Genomic DNA, 22,146 nt, shown 5'->3' on the forward strand with positions numbered 1-22,146 from the left:
ATTGGTTAACACAGAATAGATCTAATAGGCAAGGCCTTATTCTTGTTTTTTTTGTATAATTTTGAATAATAGAAATTAGAGGTAATGTTGATATGGTGAACTACCATCATTGCAAGCACTGAAATAAGTTTTCTTTTTATTTGCTGCCATTTTATTTTGTCCGCACACATTCAGTTCCAATAAACTCTGCCTATTTTCTGTGCATTCAAAATGATGTTCAAAAGAAATTATTATTATCCACTGACAAAATGTTTTACTTTTTACTTTTTAATTAACATTACAGCTTTATTCTTTGTAAATTTGATAAATTTAACTGGTTGTACTTGTTATCATCTAACTTAGTACAGCAACATTTGTGTGCATCTTAACCTGACCTAACTGCAGTCCAGAAATTTGAACCACTAAAAACATTATTTTATTTACATTTTACAATAACAACAAATTTGTATAACATTTAGTAAATAATGGTTTATTTGCTAAATAAAATTATCAAAGGGATAAAATAAGCTTTTATTAATAATTATTAATGATCCAATAAAATAATGCTTCATATCAACATCATGTGCACTTATGGTGATGCAGCTTAACCTAGTTTTGTACTGAGAATTCTCAGTAGGAGCTGTCATGACATGCAACAATGACAAAAGGCATGGCAAGACAATGACGTGCTTGACTCGGGCCTATTTTCCACTCTGAAGAATAAGGAAAAGATTTTTTTTGCAGTCAAACTACCAGCATTTACGCATTCTTTTGTTCAGCACAGTCCCCAACAGTGTTGCCAGCAAAGCACCCCCACAAATCATCACACCTCCTCCTCGATGCTTCACTGTGGGAACCATACATGTAGACCATCCATTCACCTTTTCTGCATCCCACAAAGACATGGTGGATGGAACTAAAGATCTCAAATTTGGACTGATCAGACCAAAGTGCACATTTCCACTGGTCTAATGTCCATTTCTTGAGTGTTTTGGTTCAAATAAATATCTTCTGCTTGTTGCTTTTCCTTAGTAGTGGTTTCCTAGCAGCTGACCATAAAGGCCTGATTCACACAGTCTCCTCTGATCAGTTGATATAGAGATGTGTCTGCTACTAGAACTCTGTGTGGCATTTATCTGGGCACTGCTAACTTGTGATATCTGACGCTGGTGACTCTGATGAATTTATCCTTAGCAGCAGAGGTGATTCCTGGTGTTCCTTTCCTCGGGTGGTCCTCATTGTGAGCCAGTTTCGTCGTACTGCTGAATGAATCTTAGGACTGCACTTGGGGACACATTCAAAGTTTTAGCAATTTTCTGGACTGACTGACCTTCAGTTCTTAAAGTAATGATGGACTGTTGTTTCTCGTTACTTAGCTGATTGGTTCTTACCATAATATGAATTCTAACAGTTGTCAAATAGGGCTGTCAGCTGTGTACCAACCTGACTTCTGCAAAAACAATTGATGGTCCCAAACCCATTAAGAAGACAAGAAATTCCACAAATGAACCCTGACAAGGCTGAGCTGTAAAGTTGAAACCATTTCAGGTGACTACATCATAAAGCTCATTGGGAGAAAGCCAAGGGTTTGCAGCAATGCCAAAAAAGCAAAGGGTATCTACTTTGAGGAATCTAAAATATAAAACATATTTATATTTATTTATCAATTTTTTCTTTGGTACAATTCATATAATTGATGTCATCAGTATGTATCTACAGTGCAGAAAGCAGTGAAAATAAAGAAAAAACATTATATGAGAACGTGTGTCCAAACCTTACCACTCGATGGCAGTGTAACCTTGTTTTAGGACAGAAAACCTTCATGTTTACAGTGTCACGTGGGGCATTGTAGTTGCTTGGAAAAGCTGTTGTTGTTGTTTTTTTCTTTTAGAATTCACAAATTAACATGACCTAAAAAAGTAATATGTAACAATGTAACAAAAGTATTAGACTTCAAAGTTTTTTAAGGAAAATGACCAAGTATGAGGTACATCTGTATGTATTTGAGTATTATATCTGTAGGCTAAGCATTTAAGCCTGTAGGAGTAATTTTAACAAATAGAATGACAGTCATGTAGAAAAGTTGTACTATTGATATTCATACATATTCTGATTTTAATAGCAGAAAATGAATTATGAACAAACCATGAACAAATAAGATTTATTACCATACCATAACAGCTTTATTTATAAAGCACTTTAACATAAAACCAGGGTTCACAAACTGCTGTACATATACAAATAGCATAAACACAATAAAAGAAAAATAAGATAAAATACAATAAATAACTAAATGAATAAAATGAAATAAAACATGTTAAAACAAATTGAGCCACCCCCTTAAAGATAGCCAAAGGCTTCAGCTAATTAATATGTTTTAAGAAGATTTTTAAAGTCAGAAAGATAAGTTTTCACAAATTACCTGAGGGGAGTCAACACCAACAGTCTGTACAGCATGAAGGACCATGTCAATAGTTTTAAATAAGGCGTGAGGCTTACAGGAATTAGCCTGCATAATAGCAGCAAAATGTTTTCTCTTAACAGTTTTCTGATATGAATTCCAGTAATACTGTAATATTTGGTATGAAAGCTGAAGTTTATCCTTCTTCCATTTACGTTCAGCTCTCCTACACTTTCTTCTGACAACACGGGTGGCTTCATTCAGACCTGAACCCTTCAGCTTAAAGGGGGCCACCGACTGAGTAAAACCATGAGCTGAGCTCTTCTGGATCATTACATATAGAATCAGGAAGGCTGCTGTTCTGATGAAAAACAACAGAGAACTGACCAGCAGTGAATGGGTTAAAAATACCACCGCTCTGAGCAACAGCAGGAGGATTAACTTGAGTACAAGGAAGGGAAACCTCAAACAAGACAGGCTTATGGTCCAGCCATACAGCATCACAGACCTCTAAGTTAAAGACCGGTAAACCGCGAGTTAAAACAAAATCCCATATTTTTGTGTAGGCACAGACACAGGTTTTGCGAGTGTACACTAAAAGAGAGTAAACTCTAGCACACAAAAAATAGCCTAAATAGCACAAACAAACACAACAGGAACAGGGCTAGATGGCAAGCCAAACACACTGGTGCCATCTTGGGCACAGGACCAAGATACTTGATAGCCATCACGTGGGAACGGCAAAGCTAGACTGTGTACAAAGGGAGGAAATTCAAGATAGAAAGTGGGCCATACAATAAGACAACATCCTCTTGGAGCAAAGAAAACTAAAAGTCAGTGCTTTGAAATGTTCTGGTCAAAACCATGACCTGAAGGGTTCTGGACGAGCTGCCCATGTCAGGAAAACACCAGCATGGCAGAATCGAATGTGTTCCTCTAGGCTGGTGACTAGGACTGGTCAATATAAATGTTTAGTTGCATTTACTGCTTCACAAAGTGGTAAATCAAATATTTAAATAATTGATCATTGCCTCAATTATTTTAAAAAAAAAATCCACATTTAGTTAGTTTTGCTTAATATACTCTGAAAACTTGCAGAAAATGAAAAAGAAAACCCACAAAAACATACGAGGTTGTTTTATGATGTATTTATAGGGGACTCTGAAAACTTCCAGAGCTGTAACAAAACATTTCCAGTAGAGGTACAGTTGGAGGTTTAAACACTGGCATGGAAAATGTGAACATGATGATATGCTGCATACAACAGTTTTCTCATGGCAATTTCAAATTATTCTAAATTCCAAGTACTAGGTGAAATTGTTGTGTTACATTTTTCTTTCTTGTCAAGAACGTCTCTTCATAACAACCCTGCTCTAAAGCATGGCCATATTCATATGATTGAGAAACAAACGCCATGACCTGAGATCATTTCTAATGATCCAATGACATGCGATACTTATCTTATCACTGCTTGTCAAGCAGAGAAGAAAAGGTCTAGTAACAACCTGTTATCTACATCAAAACAAAATCAGATCGCCGTTTGCTTTCGTGGTGTGCAAGGCAAGATGTGTCTTGTTCGGGGGAAAAAAAGAAAAAAAGAACCTAGTGGACTGTGTTGTAGAGTTTAATGGGAGCAGATACCAGCAAAGGCTCCTTAACAATACCTTTTGGCCATTTGACTGATAAGAGAATCTGAATAGTCCTTTTTGCTTCCCACACAAGTGCTAATGAGGTATAAAGACAGGCTGAAACACAAACATTTGTAATCAGATTTGCATTTCAAAAGTCTCACAGAGCTTTTAGAGCAATTTGAGGAGCGTGTCTCTCATTGAATGCAATCCTTATCACTAACTGCATTTAGGGAAGAATGGATGCTAAGGATTTAGATTTATTTATGTAGGACAGACCTTTAGACATACAAGTAAATTACCCATTGAATCAGTCAAAAAAAAAAGCAGAGCAGTAGTAAATAATCAGGAAACAGATGTTTTGTGTGTGTTGTGTGTGCATGTGAATGCGTTGTTATTGTTATTGGACTCTAACCCTCCACGTTGGATGCTGGCACTGTCAGTAGGGGCAAGATAAGAGGGATAAGACCAGGCGTTATACAGTTACAACAACAGGGGTGGGGGGGTTCAATAAATGCAAAATATGTCAAATTTCATGACAATGTAAAATCCTAAATTCTTTGAATCGAAGGGATTAACTTCTTAGTCTCTTGGATTACATTGGTCAGCTTTTTTTTTCAGTTTTGCTGTTGATATATGTAATGTGTAGTTTTAATGGCAAGCACTGAGAAGAACAAAAGTGCCTCTGGAAAAACTAGAAGCCGAAACTCTTGCAGAAGCCAGGACATGTTAAGACATTGGAGTCAAAATACTTTTTGCCTCCTGGGGGAAAAAAAAGAAAGAAAGAAAAAGCAAACACATGCATGAACAGACACACACACACACACACACACTACTGTTTCTTGTGACCCCGTGTGGTCCCTCCATCTATCTGTGCATCACTCAAACACATGGAAGAATTCACTGTTGTGTGCTTTCAGAACCACTTCTCATCATACTTTGTCATAGTTTGTGTTGAAACAAGATGTTTCGCGATGAGATTTCTTTCTAGAGTTTCACTTTATGTAAAAGAGAGAAGTCGATTCAAAAGTTAGCCAGATGAATAATTTCCAGATTTTTGTATTTATTTCAGATAACTTAGTGAAATTACAAAAGGGTCACAGTTTCAAACTTCACAACACAATAAAAATGGAATATTTACATTTTTGATAAGTGCAGGGATTTGTTTTAATATGTTTGCACTTATCCATAAATAATGCGGTGGAGGGTGGGGTGCAAACACAATATTGTTTACAGTACAAGACAGATATTCAATTATTGTATTTCTTCAAAACAGAGGTAGACCAGCAAGTCCGGTATCTTTGAAAATGATATAGTAGATGGAGGGTGACTTAGTTTGTGTTGACAAAGGACTGGTAGAGGGACATGAGTTGGGCCTGGAGGTCTTGGGCATAGGGGTCAAGCTTTTCCTTAAGGTCTTCTGCATAAGGGGCAACCATTTGTTTCACCAGGTGCGCTCTGTGAGTGAGCTCTACATGGACTTTTTCAGTCATAGGGGCAACACGTTTTTGGAAGTCCCGCAGGTGCTGGTCCACTTTCTGCTTCAGGTCATCTGTGTAGGGACCCAGTTGAGACTGCAGATCCTTTACACTCTGCTCCAAGCTGGTCTTTAGCTCCTCACTCTTCTGCATCAGGGTGGTCCTTAGGGCTTCAGAGTCCAGGGAATCTGCATAAGTAACCAACTCTTGCTTGAGCTGCTCCACTCTCTGATGAACCTGGGTCTGCATGTTCTCAGTGTAGGGCTGGAGCTTCTCCTTGACTGTGTTTAGTTCCTGCGTGACACGTTCTCTCAACACATCAGCCTCTGTGGTAACTTTGGTGATCAGGTCCTGGGCTGCAGGCTGAAGCTGTTCCTGGAGGGTGACTGCATACTTGCTGGCTAAGTCAGCGCTTTCTGTCAGCCGGGCACTAGAGGACAGATAGTGATTGCCAGATCATCAGTGGCTTGAATGACCCCATAACAGTCATGAGGCATATGCCCATCATAGGGCCAGTCATGCTAGTGCAGTGTGTCAAAGAACTTACTTGACTTCTTGTCCAATTGGAGAGTTTCTTATCATCTGGAGTGTATCATCAGCTGTCTGTGTGGCCTTGGCAATGTAATCCCAGAAAACATCGGTCAGCACTTCCAACTGTGGCTTGGGAGCATCAGCATAGAAAAGGTTGGCATGGCAGCCTGTTGGATGGAAACACGCGTGGTGTGAGAACAGTACAGATGTTCAGTTAATTATTGCCATTGCCATTAACGTTGAACTATAATCAGAAAGTCTTGATGCATGCTCAATCATCCAGGTAAGGAAATCACAAAAAGTTGATTCTGTTCATCTGGACGTAGCGTTTTCAGTGAGAAAAAGGTTTTGTCATTCATCCAAGTGACTTCTTTAGTCTCTGTGAGAGACTCATCCAACTGACTGACACTTGGATTCTTTCAGTGAAAATGCTACGTCCAGATCAACAGAATCACATTTTTGGGATATAATTAAGAAGCTTGGAAATTACCAGAGAGCGCTGCGACGACTAGTACCATAAACACCTTCATGACTGCAACTAGCTGAAAAACAATAACAGTCTGATTAAGTTTTAAGTAGTCTTAAAAAGGTCATAACTTTTAGATTTGCCTCTTAAAATATTGTTTAAAATGTAGTGAGATTCTCACCTGCTTTGGGCTTGTGTATCTCTTGAGGTTTAGTGTATGTGTGTTGGAACAGTGCTTCCGTGTATATATACTGATGTCAGATGACAGTAATAGTTAAGAGCACAAAGTCCAGAAGTCCTTGCCGTGTTGTAACACCACTCTCCCCCCCCCCCCCCCCCCCCGCTTCTACTGTTTCTTCTGGTTACTATTGTGGTAGCACTTCTGGATTTTAGTATTCTCCTAATGTGAATACATTTATCACTCAACAATAAATCTTGTATTAGTTCTTCTCTCACCCCTCTCTATAAAGTCTTTAGGGTATCATCGGCTTATTAACTGCCCACATTGCTGTTCAGCAGTACCAGCCTCTAGATAACTTCAGATAACTTTGGTATGCTAAGATTAGTGGACTTTGTATGAGGGTCAGTGTGACTTAAGTAGTATGAGATGCTTAAATGGTTTCTTAAATTGAAAACTGTGGTTTAAAAAGACCTCAAAATAATCATGTATAATAAGATTTTCTTTCACTTCTACTGAACACTTCATAGGTACATTATTTTTTAGCTACTGACATAGTGGTACCTTATTCCTTTGATTGGCATAGATACTAGGGCATGTTAAGTTATTAAAAGAAACTGTTAGAAGAAAGAGTAAGTAAATGTTATTTCCAACTCTCTGGAATGACTTAAAATTTTCATCATAACGACAAGCAATCATTAAGGGTGGAAGCATATCTGACATATTTACATGAAGCACGCAAAAAGCAATTTTCTGTAAATAAGACCTGTCTATGAGATGTATGCATAATGTTGTACATCATGAATTGTGCAAAATGAATTGACCTGCAGGAGTATTGAAAAACAATAAGGTTTAAAAAGAGAAATGTACTGCTTTTAGTGTCAAAAACAGGTAGAAACGGTTTGATATTTGAATTCCCTAATGGAATATTAAGGTAGAGGTTAATAATCTACATTCAGTTACAATACAATATGCCAAATGTCACTATCCATAGTAAAAATGTTTTATTTTCTATAGCTTAGAAAAGTAAGTGACACCTGTGAAAGTAACTATTCTCCCACAGGTAGTTTCAGTTGATGCTGATATTGTTTATATTGTTGGTAAGACCTGAGCCCTTTATATCAGGCAGGGACAGCTCAGTAGGTAGCGTGGTGGCCCCATGATCAGAAGGTCAGTGGTTTGAATCCACTGAATGGCTAACCTGAGGTACCCCTGAGCAAGGTACCGTCCCTACACACTGCTCCCCGGGCGCCCAATGGCTGCCCACTGCTTCACAGCGTGAATGGGTTAAATGCAGAGAGGAATTTCTCCATTGGGATCAATAAAGTATACTTTCTTTCTATTACTATTATATGACTTCTCTGTGCAGACTTCTAGGTCTGCACAGATAAGACCTAGAAGACAATGACATAGGTATCACCAACAAATCACAATATACTGTTTAAGTAGCTGTTATACGTTCACCAGTAGTTTTATTGGTTACCCAATTTCTAGTACTAGATTGGATTCTATTGTACCTACAGAACTGTCTTAATTCCTCATGGCATATATTCAACAGCTGGAAACATTCCTCTGAGATTCTGGTCCATACTGACATGAAAGCATCACACAGTTTCTCCAGATTTGTTGGTTGTGCTTCCATGATGCAAATCTCATGTTTGACCATTTTCAAAAATTGATCTATTGGATTTTTGGACGGAAACGTTAATTTGTACTTTTGTCGGACAATTTTTTCAGCTTTATAAATAGTCAAACTGCACTCACAGTACTTTATAGAGGTACCATTTTCAAAAAAAAAAATTCTGGTAAAATTGAGATTCAAGTTTCATACACATACACTTGAGAAAAAGAGAAGAACAACGGGGAAAAATGAAATAATTAATACTCGGGACTCCAAAGTGGTTTCTGGCAATTGGACTATGGCATGTCTGACGTGAAACAGCAGTTACTTTGGCCTTCACAAGCTGACAGTGCTCAAGTCTGCTAACCTTTGGTCAGACTTACACATAGGCCTGCTGAACACTGCCCTGACACAGAAGCAGTGTTGCTGGCAAAATGTAAAACTAAGAGAGACAATAAAATACCTACTGTACACGTAATCAAGTAGGACAACAAAGACATTAAAGCAATAGACACTATCTGTCTTGGCAGAGAGTTATCACTGACTTGGAAAAAACCTATCAGCTAAGTGATTACAGACTAGCCTGTGTGGGTCGGTTGAGGTTAGACTTATGGATTTTGTATCACTCTAACAGTGGTCAATCATCAAAATACAGCATTCGAGTAGTTTTTAAATTTAAGACAATAGGTGTTCTTGTTTTTTTCTTGTTTTTTAATGGACAACTCACAAATGATGACTAATGTGTACTTGTGTATATTGGGGTATACGCTCAGTGTGTATTCGTGTCAAAGAGGCGTGCTGCATGGATTATCTGGCACAAGATGTCAGCAAAGATAGCTGAGTGAGGCAAGGTGACAGCAAAGCACTAATGTTTGGACTTTGTGATCATTGCTGTCTGCCTTGCTATATAAGCCTCAGTTCCTCACCAGTTTAATACAAGCACTACCAAGTGGACTTACAGATACACTAACAAACTCAGGTAAGATGGAGAGCTAAAAGAATCTTTCTTTGACTGTTAACTGTGTTGTTAACATGCTGTGGTAACTAACTGGTCTTTTCTTGTTACAGTGTCTAAGAACCATGAAGGTCCTTGCTGTGCTCGTCCTAGCTGTTTTCACTGGTGAGTATAAGAAAAATCATTATTCTACTATAAATTTTGGCTCATGAGAACATATATACATAATTAGCAACTATTCCGCTCAAGATAAAGAAAAACGTTGGTGATCAGTGAATATGACCTGTATAAATGTCAAATCCCAGTGAATATACAAAGCTGAAATATCTGCACTACTCTGAATTTATTCATGTCTCCATTAAACAGGCTGCAATGCCAACCTTTTTTATGCTGATGCACCCAAGCCACAGCTGGAGGTGGTGACTGATGCCTTCTGGGATTATGTTGCCAAAGCTACACAGACAGCTGAAGAAACCGTGAAGATGATTAGATCATCTCAGTTCGGACAGGATGTCAGGTAGATCATACAAAACTTGCTAATTATGTTAACAGACAACAAATTATAGTATTGCCTAAAATATTCAGGATAAGCTAGAAATATAACTGCGCTGCCTTGTATTCACTAGCTTTTTTTTTCTTCTTATTTTAATCTAGTGCCCGCCTGACAGAAAGTGTTGATGCTGCCAACAAGTATGCCGTCACCCTCCAGGAGCAGCTTCCACCTACAGCCCAGGACCTGATCACCAAAGTCACAACAGAGGCTGATGTGTTGAGAGATCGTGTGATCCAAGAGCTGAGCACAGTCAGAGAGAGGCTCGAGCCTTACACTGACAACATTCAGACACAGGTCCAGCAGAAGGTTGAGCAGCTCAAACAGGAGGTGGCCACCTACACAGATTCCCTGGACACTGAGGCCCTGAGGACCACCCTGACGCAGAAGAGCGAAGAGCTAAAGACCAGCCTGGAGCAGAGCATGAAAGACCTGCAGACTCAGCTTGGTCCCTACACTGATGACCTGAAGCAGAAGGTGGACCAGCATCTGCAAGACTTCAAGGAAAAAGTGGCCCCCTTGACTGAGCGGGTGCAGAGTCAGATTGCACAGAGAGCCCAGCAGGTGAAAGAAATGGCCACCCCCTACGTTGATGAGCTGAGGGAAAGGCTGGACCCATATGCTCAGGACCTCCAGTCTCGTCTCACCTCCCTTTATGAATCCTTTGTTAAAGCCAATTAAGTTAACATCCACCTCACATGAAACAGAAAAAAGTGCATCTAAAGTGCATCTAAAGAATTCCAAATACCAAGGACATGTTCCTGGTATCTGGAATTTAAAAAAAAATCAGATGTTGTTTGATATATTTACAGTTTTAAAAAAACAGTTGATACATACAAAAAATATGTGTTGGTCTGTGACCACAAACAGTTTTCATATGTTGTAGAAAATAAAGTGAAAGCAAAACTATAATTTCTGAGCCTGTTGTCTTATTTGAGTCAAGGTGATGTTAGATAAGTGTGGGTACCTGGAAAATATATTTCTTTAAACTTTAACACAAGAAGTAACTAGACAAAATTAAAAAAAAAGATTTGTATCATGACCTAAGAGATTTGCGGTTTGTTCATGTTAGTTGGCTTTAAAAGCACTTTTTTCAGGACTGGTGATTTGATGACTCGTTAGTAGCTATTATAGAAAAGTTTTCATGCTATAAAGTACATAGATCTGTATGAGGTTTTACTTGTAGATTTGGGCAACTTGGACAGCTGGAAGGAAGCTTGTACATTGTCATTTAGCAAAAATCACTGGTTAAGCTTTCTTGTTTGTTCAGTAGCTGCTTGCAAAGGTTTGGCCCACCGGCACACCCCTGTTAGATAAAATTGTGGGTATTGGACAGGGCATGTTCAGGTTTGTTTCTGCAAGTCTGGAAGTTCATAAACATCTCCAGCTCCCACTTTGTTTTCGCTTTTGTGCCTCCATCCCCGCTGCCAGATTGCTCCCACGCTGCCTTACCCAGTGGCAAACAACATTCCTCTGCTCTGCCCCAAGCTGTCGCAGACTCTCCACAATGTTACTCTCCAAGATCAGCTAAAGTTTACAATATTATTCTTACTATTATTAAAACATAATATCTTGGTTTAAGAAAAACTGTATGACAGTGGAAGAAAAAAATAGGAGAAAACAAAAAAATGTTTTGAGCTCCTGGCTCACTTTTAATTTTGTTCACTTTGACACAGAATTCGGTTGAAAAAAAATACAACATAGACAAAAAAAAGGCTGTGTCATTCTGAAAAGCACATGCTGGTACATTTCACATGAAGTGCTTTCAGAATTAAATATGAGGGGGGGTTAACCCCTCTCTGAAGAACTGCACTGGCAAATTGTTCAAAAGTGCAAGAATGACTTTTCTCAGTGTAAAGCTCCAAGAATTACTTCAATAACTCATTTATTTAATCAGTAGAGGTAATTAGTGATTGGCAGCATGAAAGTATGAAAATGTAATTATCTTTCTAGTGATAAATAAACAAATAAATAAATAAACCTATTTCCCAATAATATCAACTGACTTTGTTGGTGACCAAGGATGAACATGTTGCTGTATGATCTCTGTTGCTGGATCCACATATGAGGCTTTATTAATTTAACCTGAAACACTGAATGCAATGTTGGCTTACACTTTCACTCTCAGAAGTCTGCAGTGTAACTTTTGGTTATGGAAATTCTGCTGTTGCAAGCATTTGATTCGAGTCAGCATGCTACAGTCATGCCACTCCCCCTATCAGGGATTCAAACCACAGATGTTGAGGTTGTGTGGGTTGTGTGGTTTTATAGCTTTTAACGTGAAAACAGGCATTAACTGCAGTAACCTCACTGACTCATCTAAACAGATGACTGCCTATTTAATGGAGTGAGATCATCCCAACCAAAAAGTCAAATTCCTTAAACTTTATTCAAGTGAACAACATCAGGGTTACTTTTGTTCAAACTGTCTGTTGCTGTGAAACAAAAAAGGAGAAGCCGTTACAGTAGGGATGAATGTGCCAGATGTTTTATTGTATTACCTCATAGTTCCTCTTGTTTCTCTCTCTTTCACTTCTCCGTCTGTCTTGTTGATCTTTGTCCTGATGGCATGGCAAAGTTAGGATGAGACTGAGTTCCTGCAGTCTGGCCACTTGTTACACGCATAGTCAAGATGGTCTATTTTTTTCTGCAAGAATAGTCACAAAGCCTCTTGTCTGTATTTGTAATCACCAAGATGAAAATAAGTCTTAGTAGCTAATGTTGGAGACTGTTGCATACAAACTGTTGAACATGCTCCTCATGGAAATAAGATCCCAAATGTTGCATGACAATGTTTTTGGTAGTAAGTTGTAATTACTTTGTGTTTGAACAAATGAACTGTAGTTGAACATACAGTATTTTAGCTTGTGACTCCTGCAGTGACATACACTATACCCGTTTTTGTCTTGGAATAAGGATCAAAAGGTCTTTACTTTAGCACAGCTGTACCTAAACCTTGACTTCATGACTTCTTTCTTCTCATTGTTCTCCCCTTTTAAGGAGAACAAAGGATTTTTCAAATACCTCTATACAGACTGACCTCTTTGGGTTATCATGTTGTAATGTTATCACGTAAACATGTTAATTACCTGACCAAACCCATTTGAACTTTGGCCCTAATTACAAAAGAGAAAAACCAAATGGGCTGACAACAAAAAAGACAAGGCCCGAAGGGCAAATGTCATTATACGTGGGCAAGAGTGAACTCATCCTGCAACTTGTTCGGCAGAAATATGTGAATTTTATCAAATGTAACAATAATAATTCACAGCCAATGCAACAACAAACCTTTAAAGCTTTTAAAGCAATGTAAATGCAGGAAAAATATGCACAATGTCCCATGACTGTTCTGTCCTGCTGCTAAACAAATATTTGGTGTTTAACAAGCAGGGGTAAGTAACTTCTTTCTACACCAAACTTCCTCTGACTTACACCAGTTTCAAAATCCTGGAAATTTTCAGAATACAATTGGTTGTGAAAGCCTTCAACATAAAACCCATGTTTTATTTTTTTCCTCTGTCACATCTGTATAATTTAGATCTTTTGCTCAATATGTTCACTTTGTTCATTGGATTTATTACCTGTAATCCTTCTTTTGTACAGCGGGCATGTTGAGGGTTACCTAATGTGTCCCCGAGTCTGAACATGCTCATCATGTTGGGGTAACGCCTTCTGGCACTTACTGGATATTTGTTTTATTTTATGTCTGCACGAAAAAAAAAAAAAAAGATTTAGAAACTAGAAAGTGGAAAATACATGGAGGTGCATATGATATGCAAACAGTAAAACCACTCATACTATATTCAGTTGAATGTGAGAGCAGGATTGTCATGCAAATGTGCCATGTGTTTGGGGGTTGCATGTCTATATGGGGTGAAAAGGTGAGGTGTCAATACTGTCTGTGTATTTAGATTGAAATGCATCTGTGAAAGGCTGCTTTACATCCTGGAGCCGAAACATGAGGATTTGTATTCAGGGAGCACATGGTGATAACATCAAAGAAGACATGCAAAGTTGTGAACAGCCTCCTAAGTTATTCAAGCATCTGTAACAAACCTACAATGAGCACTAGAGGGGGGGGACTATTTGCCAAATGGCAATACTGCAATAAAAAGGTTAGAAAGAGGAAAAACATACAAGTGATTTGCGAAATAAACTCCGATGACGCTATCTAAAACTTGTGTTTCTGCATGCTCACAAACGGTTTAATTGTTTTGGCAACTGTTCAAAACAATTAAAAACGTATGAGTAGGCTACTTTAATAGATTGTGTAGGTTATGGCTTTATTTCTATTTCATTTTGCACTAATAATCTATACGTCAATAAGGGCATTAAATCTCTGACGGAGAAACTTTTACTCTAAAGTTTTTATTTTTTATTTCTTCAGATACTGCTTTTGCTAATAAATCTAAGAATAAAAACGTGAAAACTGAATAATGTGACGAATATTTGTCGTTGCGTTGAACGTGGAACTTTTACCCCGTTTGTTCTCGTGACAACCAGATTGCTCAATTCCCCCTCCAACAAAGCACACCGTTTAGGTTTCGGTGGCACGTTAGGCAGAAGAAAACATGATTATCTGCAGACAAATCAACATCATCATCACCATCGCGCGAGCGTGCCCGCGCGATCGCTCTCTGCGCAACACGCGCAGAGACAGCCTCCCAGGGCTATAAAAACCCCCAGTCACCAACTAAAGAGCACGGAGGAATCTCAACCTCACAGGTGAGTGAAAGACGATAGAAAGAACGGAGAAACACGCTGTCCTCTTTTGTTTGATGCCAAGTCTTAGAAATTATGAAGTTTCACTTTAGTTATTGGCTGAGTTTACTTTTGCACATATGTGTTAAACGTAAAACTCGCGTTGTTTTTTTTTTTTTTTTTTTTTTTAATTTCCAGTCCATATCGTAGTTTATAAAAACACAGTAAATAGTGTGGAAGATGCAAATGTAAATGTTATTGTATTGCTGATTTTCTGAGCGTTCCTTATGGTTTTCATAGGTGTATCTGACTGTCTAACAACCATGAAGGCTGTAGCCCTGATCCTTGCTCTGGCAGTCATCACTGGTAGGTGGATTTACTTGCTGGTTTAGTATTTATCAGTCACACTTTATTATATTTGGGTTACTTTATTTATCCATGCTTTCTATGTGTGCCCATTATAGGCTGCAATGGCCGTGCTGTTCGCCAGGCTGAAGCCACTAAAAATCCATGGGAGGAAAGTGTGGATCGCTTCTGGGAGTACATTGCCAAGCTGGGCCAAAATGCTGATGGAGTTGTGGAGAACCTCAAGGCCTCTCAGCTCAGCAGGGAGTTAGAGTAAGTGAAGCTGAGCAATTAATCAGTACTTTCCTTTGTTTTTTCTTGCACTGAACTTACATTGATTAGTGTTTCTTGTTCTTCTGCTTCTAGCACTCTGATCACTGACACCATGGCAGAGCTTGAAACATACAAAAATAACATTCAGACCAAGCTGGTTCCCTACACTGAGACCTCCACTGCCCAGCTTTCTCAAGACGTTCAGCTTCTGATCAACAGACTGCAGAAGGACATGCTGGATGCCAAAGAGCGCGGCACTGAGTATCACAGTGAGCTCCAGGCTGTGGTGGACCATAACACTGGTGATCTCAAAAGCCGCATGAACAACTTCATCCATAAACTGCAGAAGCGCCTCAATAAGGACATTGAGGAGATTCACAAGTAAGTTGGGCAGAAACTTTTAGAATTCTCTCTTGCGTTTAGAAATATAAACTTTAATCGAACCATTCCTTTCTTATTTTAGCACTGTGGCCACCTACATAGGTGAGATCCAGTCCCGTGCCTCCCAGAACCTGGATACAGTGAAGGAGCATGTTGAGCCCTATGTCCAGCAGGCCAATGACAACACCAATAAGAAGCTGAGTGACATCACTGCTATGTTGCAGACACAGGCTGAGGGCCTGGGTCAGCAGCTGGAGACCCAGGCTGAGGGCATCAGGACCCAGCTGGAGGCCACTGCAGAGGAACTGCGCACCTCAGTTCAGGGGAAGATTGAAGAGATGACAGAATTGTTCTCCCCCTATGCCACCAAGATCCGTGAGCAGTTTGAGGAGATTGTAGACAAGATCAAGGAGTCAACCACTGCCTAAAGAGAGACTCTGAAAGTGGTAGATGGTTGGTGAAATGGCTACACTGCTGATTTCTTTACACCCAGGTAAAATGAGAAAAGGAGAAAGTTGCTGATGATCTTTACACTGAGTGTTCTAGTGTTCAGGATATGGGGGTTGAATAGAGAGACAAGGGAGGATAAGGTGCAGAACAGTCAGCAGGTGTGTTCTTCCTTCTGCACAGTCACCCTTTCTTATTTTCTCATTGACTCCCTTAATCAGTGAACACAAGCACCACAGTCAATAACAACCTTTCTTATGCAAAAAGACAACAATTATTTGTAATATCCTTTGCTTTTCTACTTTGAATTAACTGTTATATCGGTCTATTCCCACAAGTTTTTGTATTCAATTTCTACATTTTGTTTGGTTATTACCGCAGAGTTTCAGCTTGAGCTTGAGATTTCATCCCGTTATCCTCCGATGCACATAACAACAATGTCTTTCATTTCAATAAATGCAGTGAACAACGATCTCGTTTCTTCTAGAAGTGATACCGAACCAACAAAAATGAGTCCTGTTTATTGTTGTTTCTGTGTTGCACTTCACAGAGAAATGGATCGTAAAATTACTTGATGCAAATAATCAGTGAGTAAAATGTAACACCTGTCTGTACTTCACAAGTGTGGTTAACATGTTGTATGCCCACCATGCTGCTCTCTGTAAGTGCACTTTCTTTAACTGCAGTGTGCTGAACAGTGCTGAGTAAATAAAGAACCTAGAAAAAATAGTTCCTGTCACTGTTTTTCTTATCAAACATTAATGAGCAATCTATTATTTAACTTTGGGTTCAGTTACACCTGATGAGTGGAAACAGCTGATGCTGTTGGTGACTATTTTAAATAATTACATTACTGCTTTATAATGTAGATGAGATGCAATTAATGCTTGGAAACTGGATTATTTTGCATAATGATGCTATGGCATTATAAAGTATAACATGTCTAAAATCATCTATAAAAGAATAGCGGTCTTGATGGCTTTTACTAGTAAGATTATCAAGCCATTTAAAAAACGTAGCGCCCCTGTGCTGCTGTCACATTGTTACATTTGGCAGTGGTTACATAAGACCATGTGAGTATTTATATAATGGCTTATATAAAGCAGGGGTTAGCACTGTTGCCTCATGTTAAAAAGGTTCTGGGTTCAAAGACCAGCTGGGTCGTACTGTGTTGCTTTTCCTTGTGGTTAAGTTTCTTCTGGGTGCTTCAGTTTCCTCCCACAGTGGAAAAACATGCTTATTAGGTTACTTGACTAATCTAAATTGCTCATTGGTGGAACGCATAAAACATGATGACTTATATGTCTCTACTTGTCCATTTTGTGATTGACAGGTGACTTCTTCCTGGTGTAAAAGTGTTAAAAGGGATGGGTTCAGTTCCAAATCCCCCCACCTACATCCTCCATAGCAATCATAATGGATAAGTGCAATAACAAGAACATTTGAAATTAAAGCCAGGCTCCCTGTCTGTTCCTCTACTCCACCATAAGCATCAGGATTCTTTTGGTTTGCCTTCCTTGTTCAGCCACCCCCTTACATCCCTTAGTTTACCCTTTTCTAGTCCAAACTTGTTAAAATCTCCCTTGAGATTCCTTTCTCTTGATCCCAGCAGGCATTTGGGAACATTCTGTGCCACAGATTAAATTACCATTGAGGTGATGGTTATCTTGCCTAAAATTTATTTTATAAGTAAACCACCACCAATATAGAATAAGAGACTTTGACATATATAGAAAACTGCTTATTTTTTCCCATCTTTCCCCGTATTTTGTCCAAAACCTTTTTCAACTAGCGGTTTTAGTAGTGTAAGAGGATTTTAAGAACAAAATTATGTTTTTTAACTTCAGTTCAAAGGCACCATTCACAGGAAAAAAGGTGGCTTTGGCTGTCATACGCTGGAAATGGTCCTTTAAATGAAAAAGGGTAAAAATGGCTGTTTAAACACAGCATGATTTTCTCTTTGAAGTTTGAGCCCGAGGCCAGTAGGGGACACCATTTGTCCCCTGTTCAGATTTTCTTCTCCACTTGAATCCAGGAAACACAAAGATGCAGCTGTGTTTTCTTTATTGGGAGAATAAGTAAACTATATGTGCCACATAAAGAAACATAAACGGTGCTTCGAGAGCACACATTTTTGAGGATTAAGTTTCTGCAGTCGCGACACAAAATGACTTTAGAAATTTCACATTATTTGATAAAAATACAAATTATTGTGAATACAACCTGAAATTAAAAGCAATACAAGAATAGTGAAACACAATAAAAGGATTCTTGATGAGAAGTATAAGACTTGTCCATGTTCCTGCCACACCAAACGTTGGATTCTAATGGAAAAACTTTGATAACACTCTACTTACTTTCCCTGACTTTCTACTTTACTTTTTTTTTTTTCAAAATAATCATCAGGTCTCTCTGATACAGAAAGTTATATCTATTTTATTCTGTGTTTTTTTCCCTGAATTGACTAGATTTAATCCGTTTCTTTTCTCTTCAAAACATGTTTACCCTTTCTACCAGTGCTAAAGGGCATTGAAGAGTGACTAATGATATGACTACGTGTTTATCCTCGGTGAAATCACTTCTTTCAGGAACCAGGGTTTATTTGGAACAGACAAGTGAAACTCCTACAGTACACAGTCAACTGTGTTAAAGGATCAGTCATGGATGGTAAAAACAGGAAAACCACAAGCATCCTGCTACCTCAGCAATTCGGCTCTGTCTGCACTCTAAGTGCTAAGAATTAAAGGAAAAGAAGAAGGGAAAAAAAGCAGGTGCTATCTAGCCCATGACTGCTAGTAACCCCAAAAACATCCCTGCAGAGATTTTACCTCCTTTTAAAACCCCCACTCTTCTCACCATCCTTTTCACCTTCGTCAGAGCTGGCACACAACATCAGTCACCACAGGGGCCTTGGCCAAACACAAAAACAGCCCTCCTGTAAGCTTGTTATTCCAAATTGTGAGCACACAAGACATGCACTTTCACGCCCTATGCCTCCTACAATTATTCAAGAGGAGTTTCTGTGCACGCAAGCTCAAGCTCATAAATAAGCCCACCAGCCACTCCATTACAAAAGAGATGGAGATGCTGAGGCATGTTAAGTCGTATTTAAGTCAATTAGACCAGTCATCATAGCAGTAACACCTTATAGGCCAAGTCATCAGCAACAAATGGACATTGGCCTTTTGCATCAGACTGCTTGCTGTGAAAACAAAATGTTAAGCAATGAGGTCTTTGAATTGGTAGATGCAGACTTCCTGGCTCTAACTCGGCTCATAATAGGGATTACTGCAGTTCATTCAACTGTACTGTTTTTCCGGTGCAAACTGACAAATTGGAGCATGTATAGTTTTGTCCACTTACTCCTCTTATAAGCAAGGGGAGGTTTGTATAAGACAGAAATGAAAAGAAGAACTTTATCTGCTGCTTTTGACTTTCTAAAACCAAACAAATAACAAATGATGTCATGTTACATCAATGTTAATGTTCATTAGGGTTGAGCTATTATGACACTATCCGTAGGAGTAGAGGTGGAAAAAAAGTTGCTGAACAGTTATTTAATGATAGCAGTTAAGGTTTGCTCCAACCTCTAAAATATTATGTAATATGCAAGAAAAGAAAGAAAAAAGGACATTTCAGAGAAAGTTTGTGTTAAAAAACGTGCACCATGTATCAAAAGCAGGCAGATTTAACCAGTATTCATTGCAGTCTAGTCACCCCACATTAAAAAGTATTAAAGGCAAAGTGTTTGATACAATTAAACATTTAGCCAGAGCTTCAGGTCCAAAGGAGGTTCCAAATGGTCAGTTGGTGATGATTATATCACTATTGAACTATTGTTCTTCTACGTCATATCTCACCTTATCTACTAAGCTGCTGTTTCTGCCATGAATGCACATATCTTCATATCCTTGTGATTTGATTTTTTCAAAAGTATATATACACATACTTATATTGTCTTTATGCTTTTCAATGTCTCTCGTGCTTTTTTTCTGAGTACTACCTGTAAATAATAATTACACATAATACATCACTTCATGACTGTAATCTAGAGTCTCTCTCTCTCTCTCTTTCTCTCTCTCTTCCTCGCTCTCTCTCTTTTATCACCGTGGTGGATATCACACAATCTTGCTGCATAATAAATTTGAGCACGTCTCTATTACAATCAACATATCTTCATGTAACTCATGTGCTGGTCAATAAAAGGGGCAGAGACGACTCAAGGTCACCACTCGTACGTGTTGTCTGGTGTTTGCGTCACTCTCCTAAAACCAAGCGCTTATAAAGAGGGACGCACATAGGCTTTTAAAGGCACTTGATTTTTTTCACTTCTGAGACAAAAAACAGGTATGTATATTTTTTTAATTTATATATATATATATATATATATATATATATATATATATATATATATATATAGTATTTTATAGGACTAAAAAAGAATCTTTTGAAAGTTTATTAAAGATTGCAGAGACATGCACTTTAGTAGACAAAGAGCATGAAATAATTCAAAACCTTTGTTTGTTTGTTTGTGTTTTGCGTGTGTGTGTCTGTGGTTCTTTTTGTTTTGTTTTGTTTTCTTTAATAAAAATATCATGACCAAATGTGCTTTATCGGTAAAATGGTCAGTTTTTTAAACTCAAAGTAGAGAAATAACGGACGAAAAGTAAAAGGAGCTGTCCAGTCACCTTGGTGCTGACATGCAGAGGCGCAATTTTTAAAGAAAGATAAACGTTAACTGTTTTCCACTTTCATTAGTGATCCTCAGCAAATGTGTGAAAAAAGACAAAAATCTGTCCCTTTTATATTCTCAGTCATTTACAGCAAAAATGAGACTGTACCTTGCAGTTGCCGTGCTGATGCTGGCTTTTGTGGCATACACAGGTAGGCTACTTGGCCTTAAACATATCCTGTTCCAGTCATACTGTTCTTATTTCACATGATGCAAATTTCCCTCTCTTTGAATATGCCTCCATCTACAGAGGCCCAAGACGATACCAGCTTTACGGACAAATTTGACAGGTTTGGTCAGAAATTGACTGAAATTGGCCAGTCCCTCGCTGAAAAAACTAAGACTGCCTTCGATGATATACACAACAGCGAATTTGGAACCAGCACCAGGTACTCTAACATACAGGGAATAAGAAGATTTATTCATATAGGCACACACACAATTCAACGTCATCTAACTCGTGTTTATTTTGCCCAGGAACTGGTTCTCAGATGCCTTTGAGAAGATGAAAGCCAAATTCGGGGAAATGAGTCAGTAGAAAAGCGGACAGGAACCTGTCGCTAGCCAGCAACCAGCCTAAGATACTCACTCTGCTCGTGGGTGGCCGATATTTCACATGTCATGTTGCTCTACACAGACTAAATAATTATGTTACCTGTAAAGAGTGTAATCTTTTATTTTTTTTTGAAAAGTGCAATAAATAAATTGCAAATATTTTAAAACATAAATTGTGGGTGATCCTCAATTTATGGCCATGCAAAGCAAGAAAACATGACATGACGTGTGTGTGTGAGTGTGTGTGTGTGTATGTATTGTTGTATTCACTGATTAAAAGAGTTCTTGATTGTACTGTGGCATTATAGCAGTAGCATCTTGTAGGTCAAGTCAACAGCAACAAATGGACATTGGCCTTTTGCATCAGACGGCTTGCTGTGAAAACAAAATGTTGAGAAATTAGGTCTTTGACTTCCTGGCTCTAACTCAGGTCACAGTTACTATAGGTTATTGTTGTAGTTCATTCTCCTTTTTTCATTGCAACTATCTGACAAAATGGACCACATAAAGTTTTGCCCACTTACTCCTCTTTTAAATGAGGACAGGAATGTCTAAAAAAAAGTCTAAAGAAGGTAGGATGTGAAAAAAAGGGAAACAAGACAAAAAGGACAGTTTGAGCAAAGGAAACAAAAAAACATTCACGTCTGTTAGATAAACTGCTCAGCATTGTAGTAAGCACTCAGTTAATTTAAAAGCAATCATCTAACATGTAAGTAATGGCGATTGCATATTTCAGCAGAATGATTTTTTTCCCATTAAAGTTTTACTGTTGCTGATGCATAAAAATAAAACTTACTTTCCCCTTTTATTAAGTATGTGTGTGGTACAATGAGACTTTTAAGTTAAAAAAAAATTTTTATACAATTGCAAATGTTTTTAAGTCAGACTTCTCAATTCTTGAATCAATGAACAACAGAAGTTACAA

At 38.4% G+C, this 22,146-nt stretch overlaps 4 protein-coding genes across 4 annotated transcripts; 3 read left to right on the forward strand and 1 right to left on the reverse strand.

Moving 5' to 3' along the window:
* Positions 1 to 5,040: 5,040 nt before the first annotated feature.
* On the reverse strand, positions 5,041 to 6,789 carry LOC146659390 (uncharacterized). Its single transcript, XM_085421867.1, has 4 exons — positions 6,665 to 6,789; positions 6,508 to 6,559; positions 6,034 to 6,184; positions 5,041 to 5,916 (listed from the first exon to the last, which is right to left on the reverse strand). The coding sequence occupies exons 2-4, from the start codon at positions 6,545 to 6,547 to the stop codon at positions 5,340 to 5,342; spliced, it is 768 nt and encodes a 255-aa protein (XP_085277993.1). The 5' UTR covers positions 6,548 to 6,559; positions 6,665 to 6,789; the 3' UTR covers positions 5,041 to 5,339.
* A 2,334-nt stretch (positions 6,790 to 9,123) lies between these two features.
* Positions 9,124 to 10,699, forward strand: apoa4b.2 (apolipoprotein A-IV b, tandem duplicate 2). The gene is made up of 4 exons (XM_085421869.1): positions 9,124 to 9,261; positions 9,351 to 9,402; positions 9,604 to 9,754; positions 9,892 to 10,699. The coding sequence occupies exons 2-4, from the start codon at positions 9,363 to 9,365 to the stop codon at positions 10,466 to 10,468; spliced, it is 768 nt and encodes a 255-aa protein (XP_085277995.1). The 5' UTR covers positions 9,124 to 9,261; positions 9,351 to 9,362; the 3' UTR covers positions 10,469 to 10,699.
* A 3,794-nt stretch (positions 10,700 to 14,493) lies between these two features.
* Positions 14,494 to 16,663, forward strand: apoeb (apolipoprotein Eb). The gene is made up of 5 exons (XM_085423417.1): positions 14,494 to 14,512; positions 14,789 to 14,854; positions 14,953 to 15,106; positions 15,200 to 15,487; positions 15,570 to 16,663. Exons 2-5 carry the CDS (start codon positions 14,812 to 14,814, stop codon positions 15,913 to 15,915), a joined length of 831 nt encoding a protein of 276 aa, XP_085279543.1. The 5' UTR covers positions 14,494 to 14,512; positions 14,789 to 14,811; the 3' UTR covers positions 15,916 to 16,663.
* Positions 16,664 to 20,131: 3,468 nt separating this feature from the next.
* Positions 20,132 to 21,474, forward strand: apoc1 (apolipoprotein C-I). The gene is made up of 4 exons (XM_085421870.1): positions 20,132 to 20,281; positions 20,749 to 20,818; positions 20,917 to 21,055; positions 21,144 to 21,474. The coding sequence occupies exons 2-4, from the start codon at positions 20,764 to 20,766 to the stop codon at positions 21,202 to 21,204; spliced, it is 255 nt and encodes an 84-aa protein (XP_085277996.1). The 5' UTR covers positions 20,132 to 20,281; positions 20,749 to 20,763; the 3' UTR covers positions 21,205 to 21,474.
* The last annotated feature ends 672 nt before the right edge of the window (positions 21,475 to 22,146 follow it).

This window comes from Rhamphochromis longiceps, linkage group LG11 (assembly GCF_057381845.1).
Source record: "Rhamphochromis longiceps isolate RC_006_pf linkage group LG11, R_longiceps_female_GT1.1, whole genome shotgun sequence".
Taxonomy (NCBI): Eukaryota; Metazoa; Chordata; class Actinopteri; order Cichliformes; family Cichlidae; genus Rhamphochromis; species Rhamphochromis longiceps.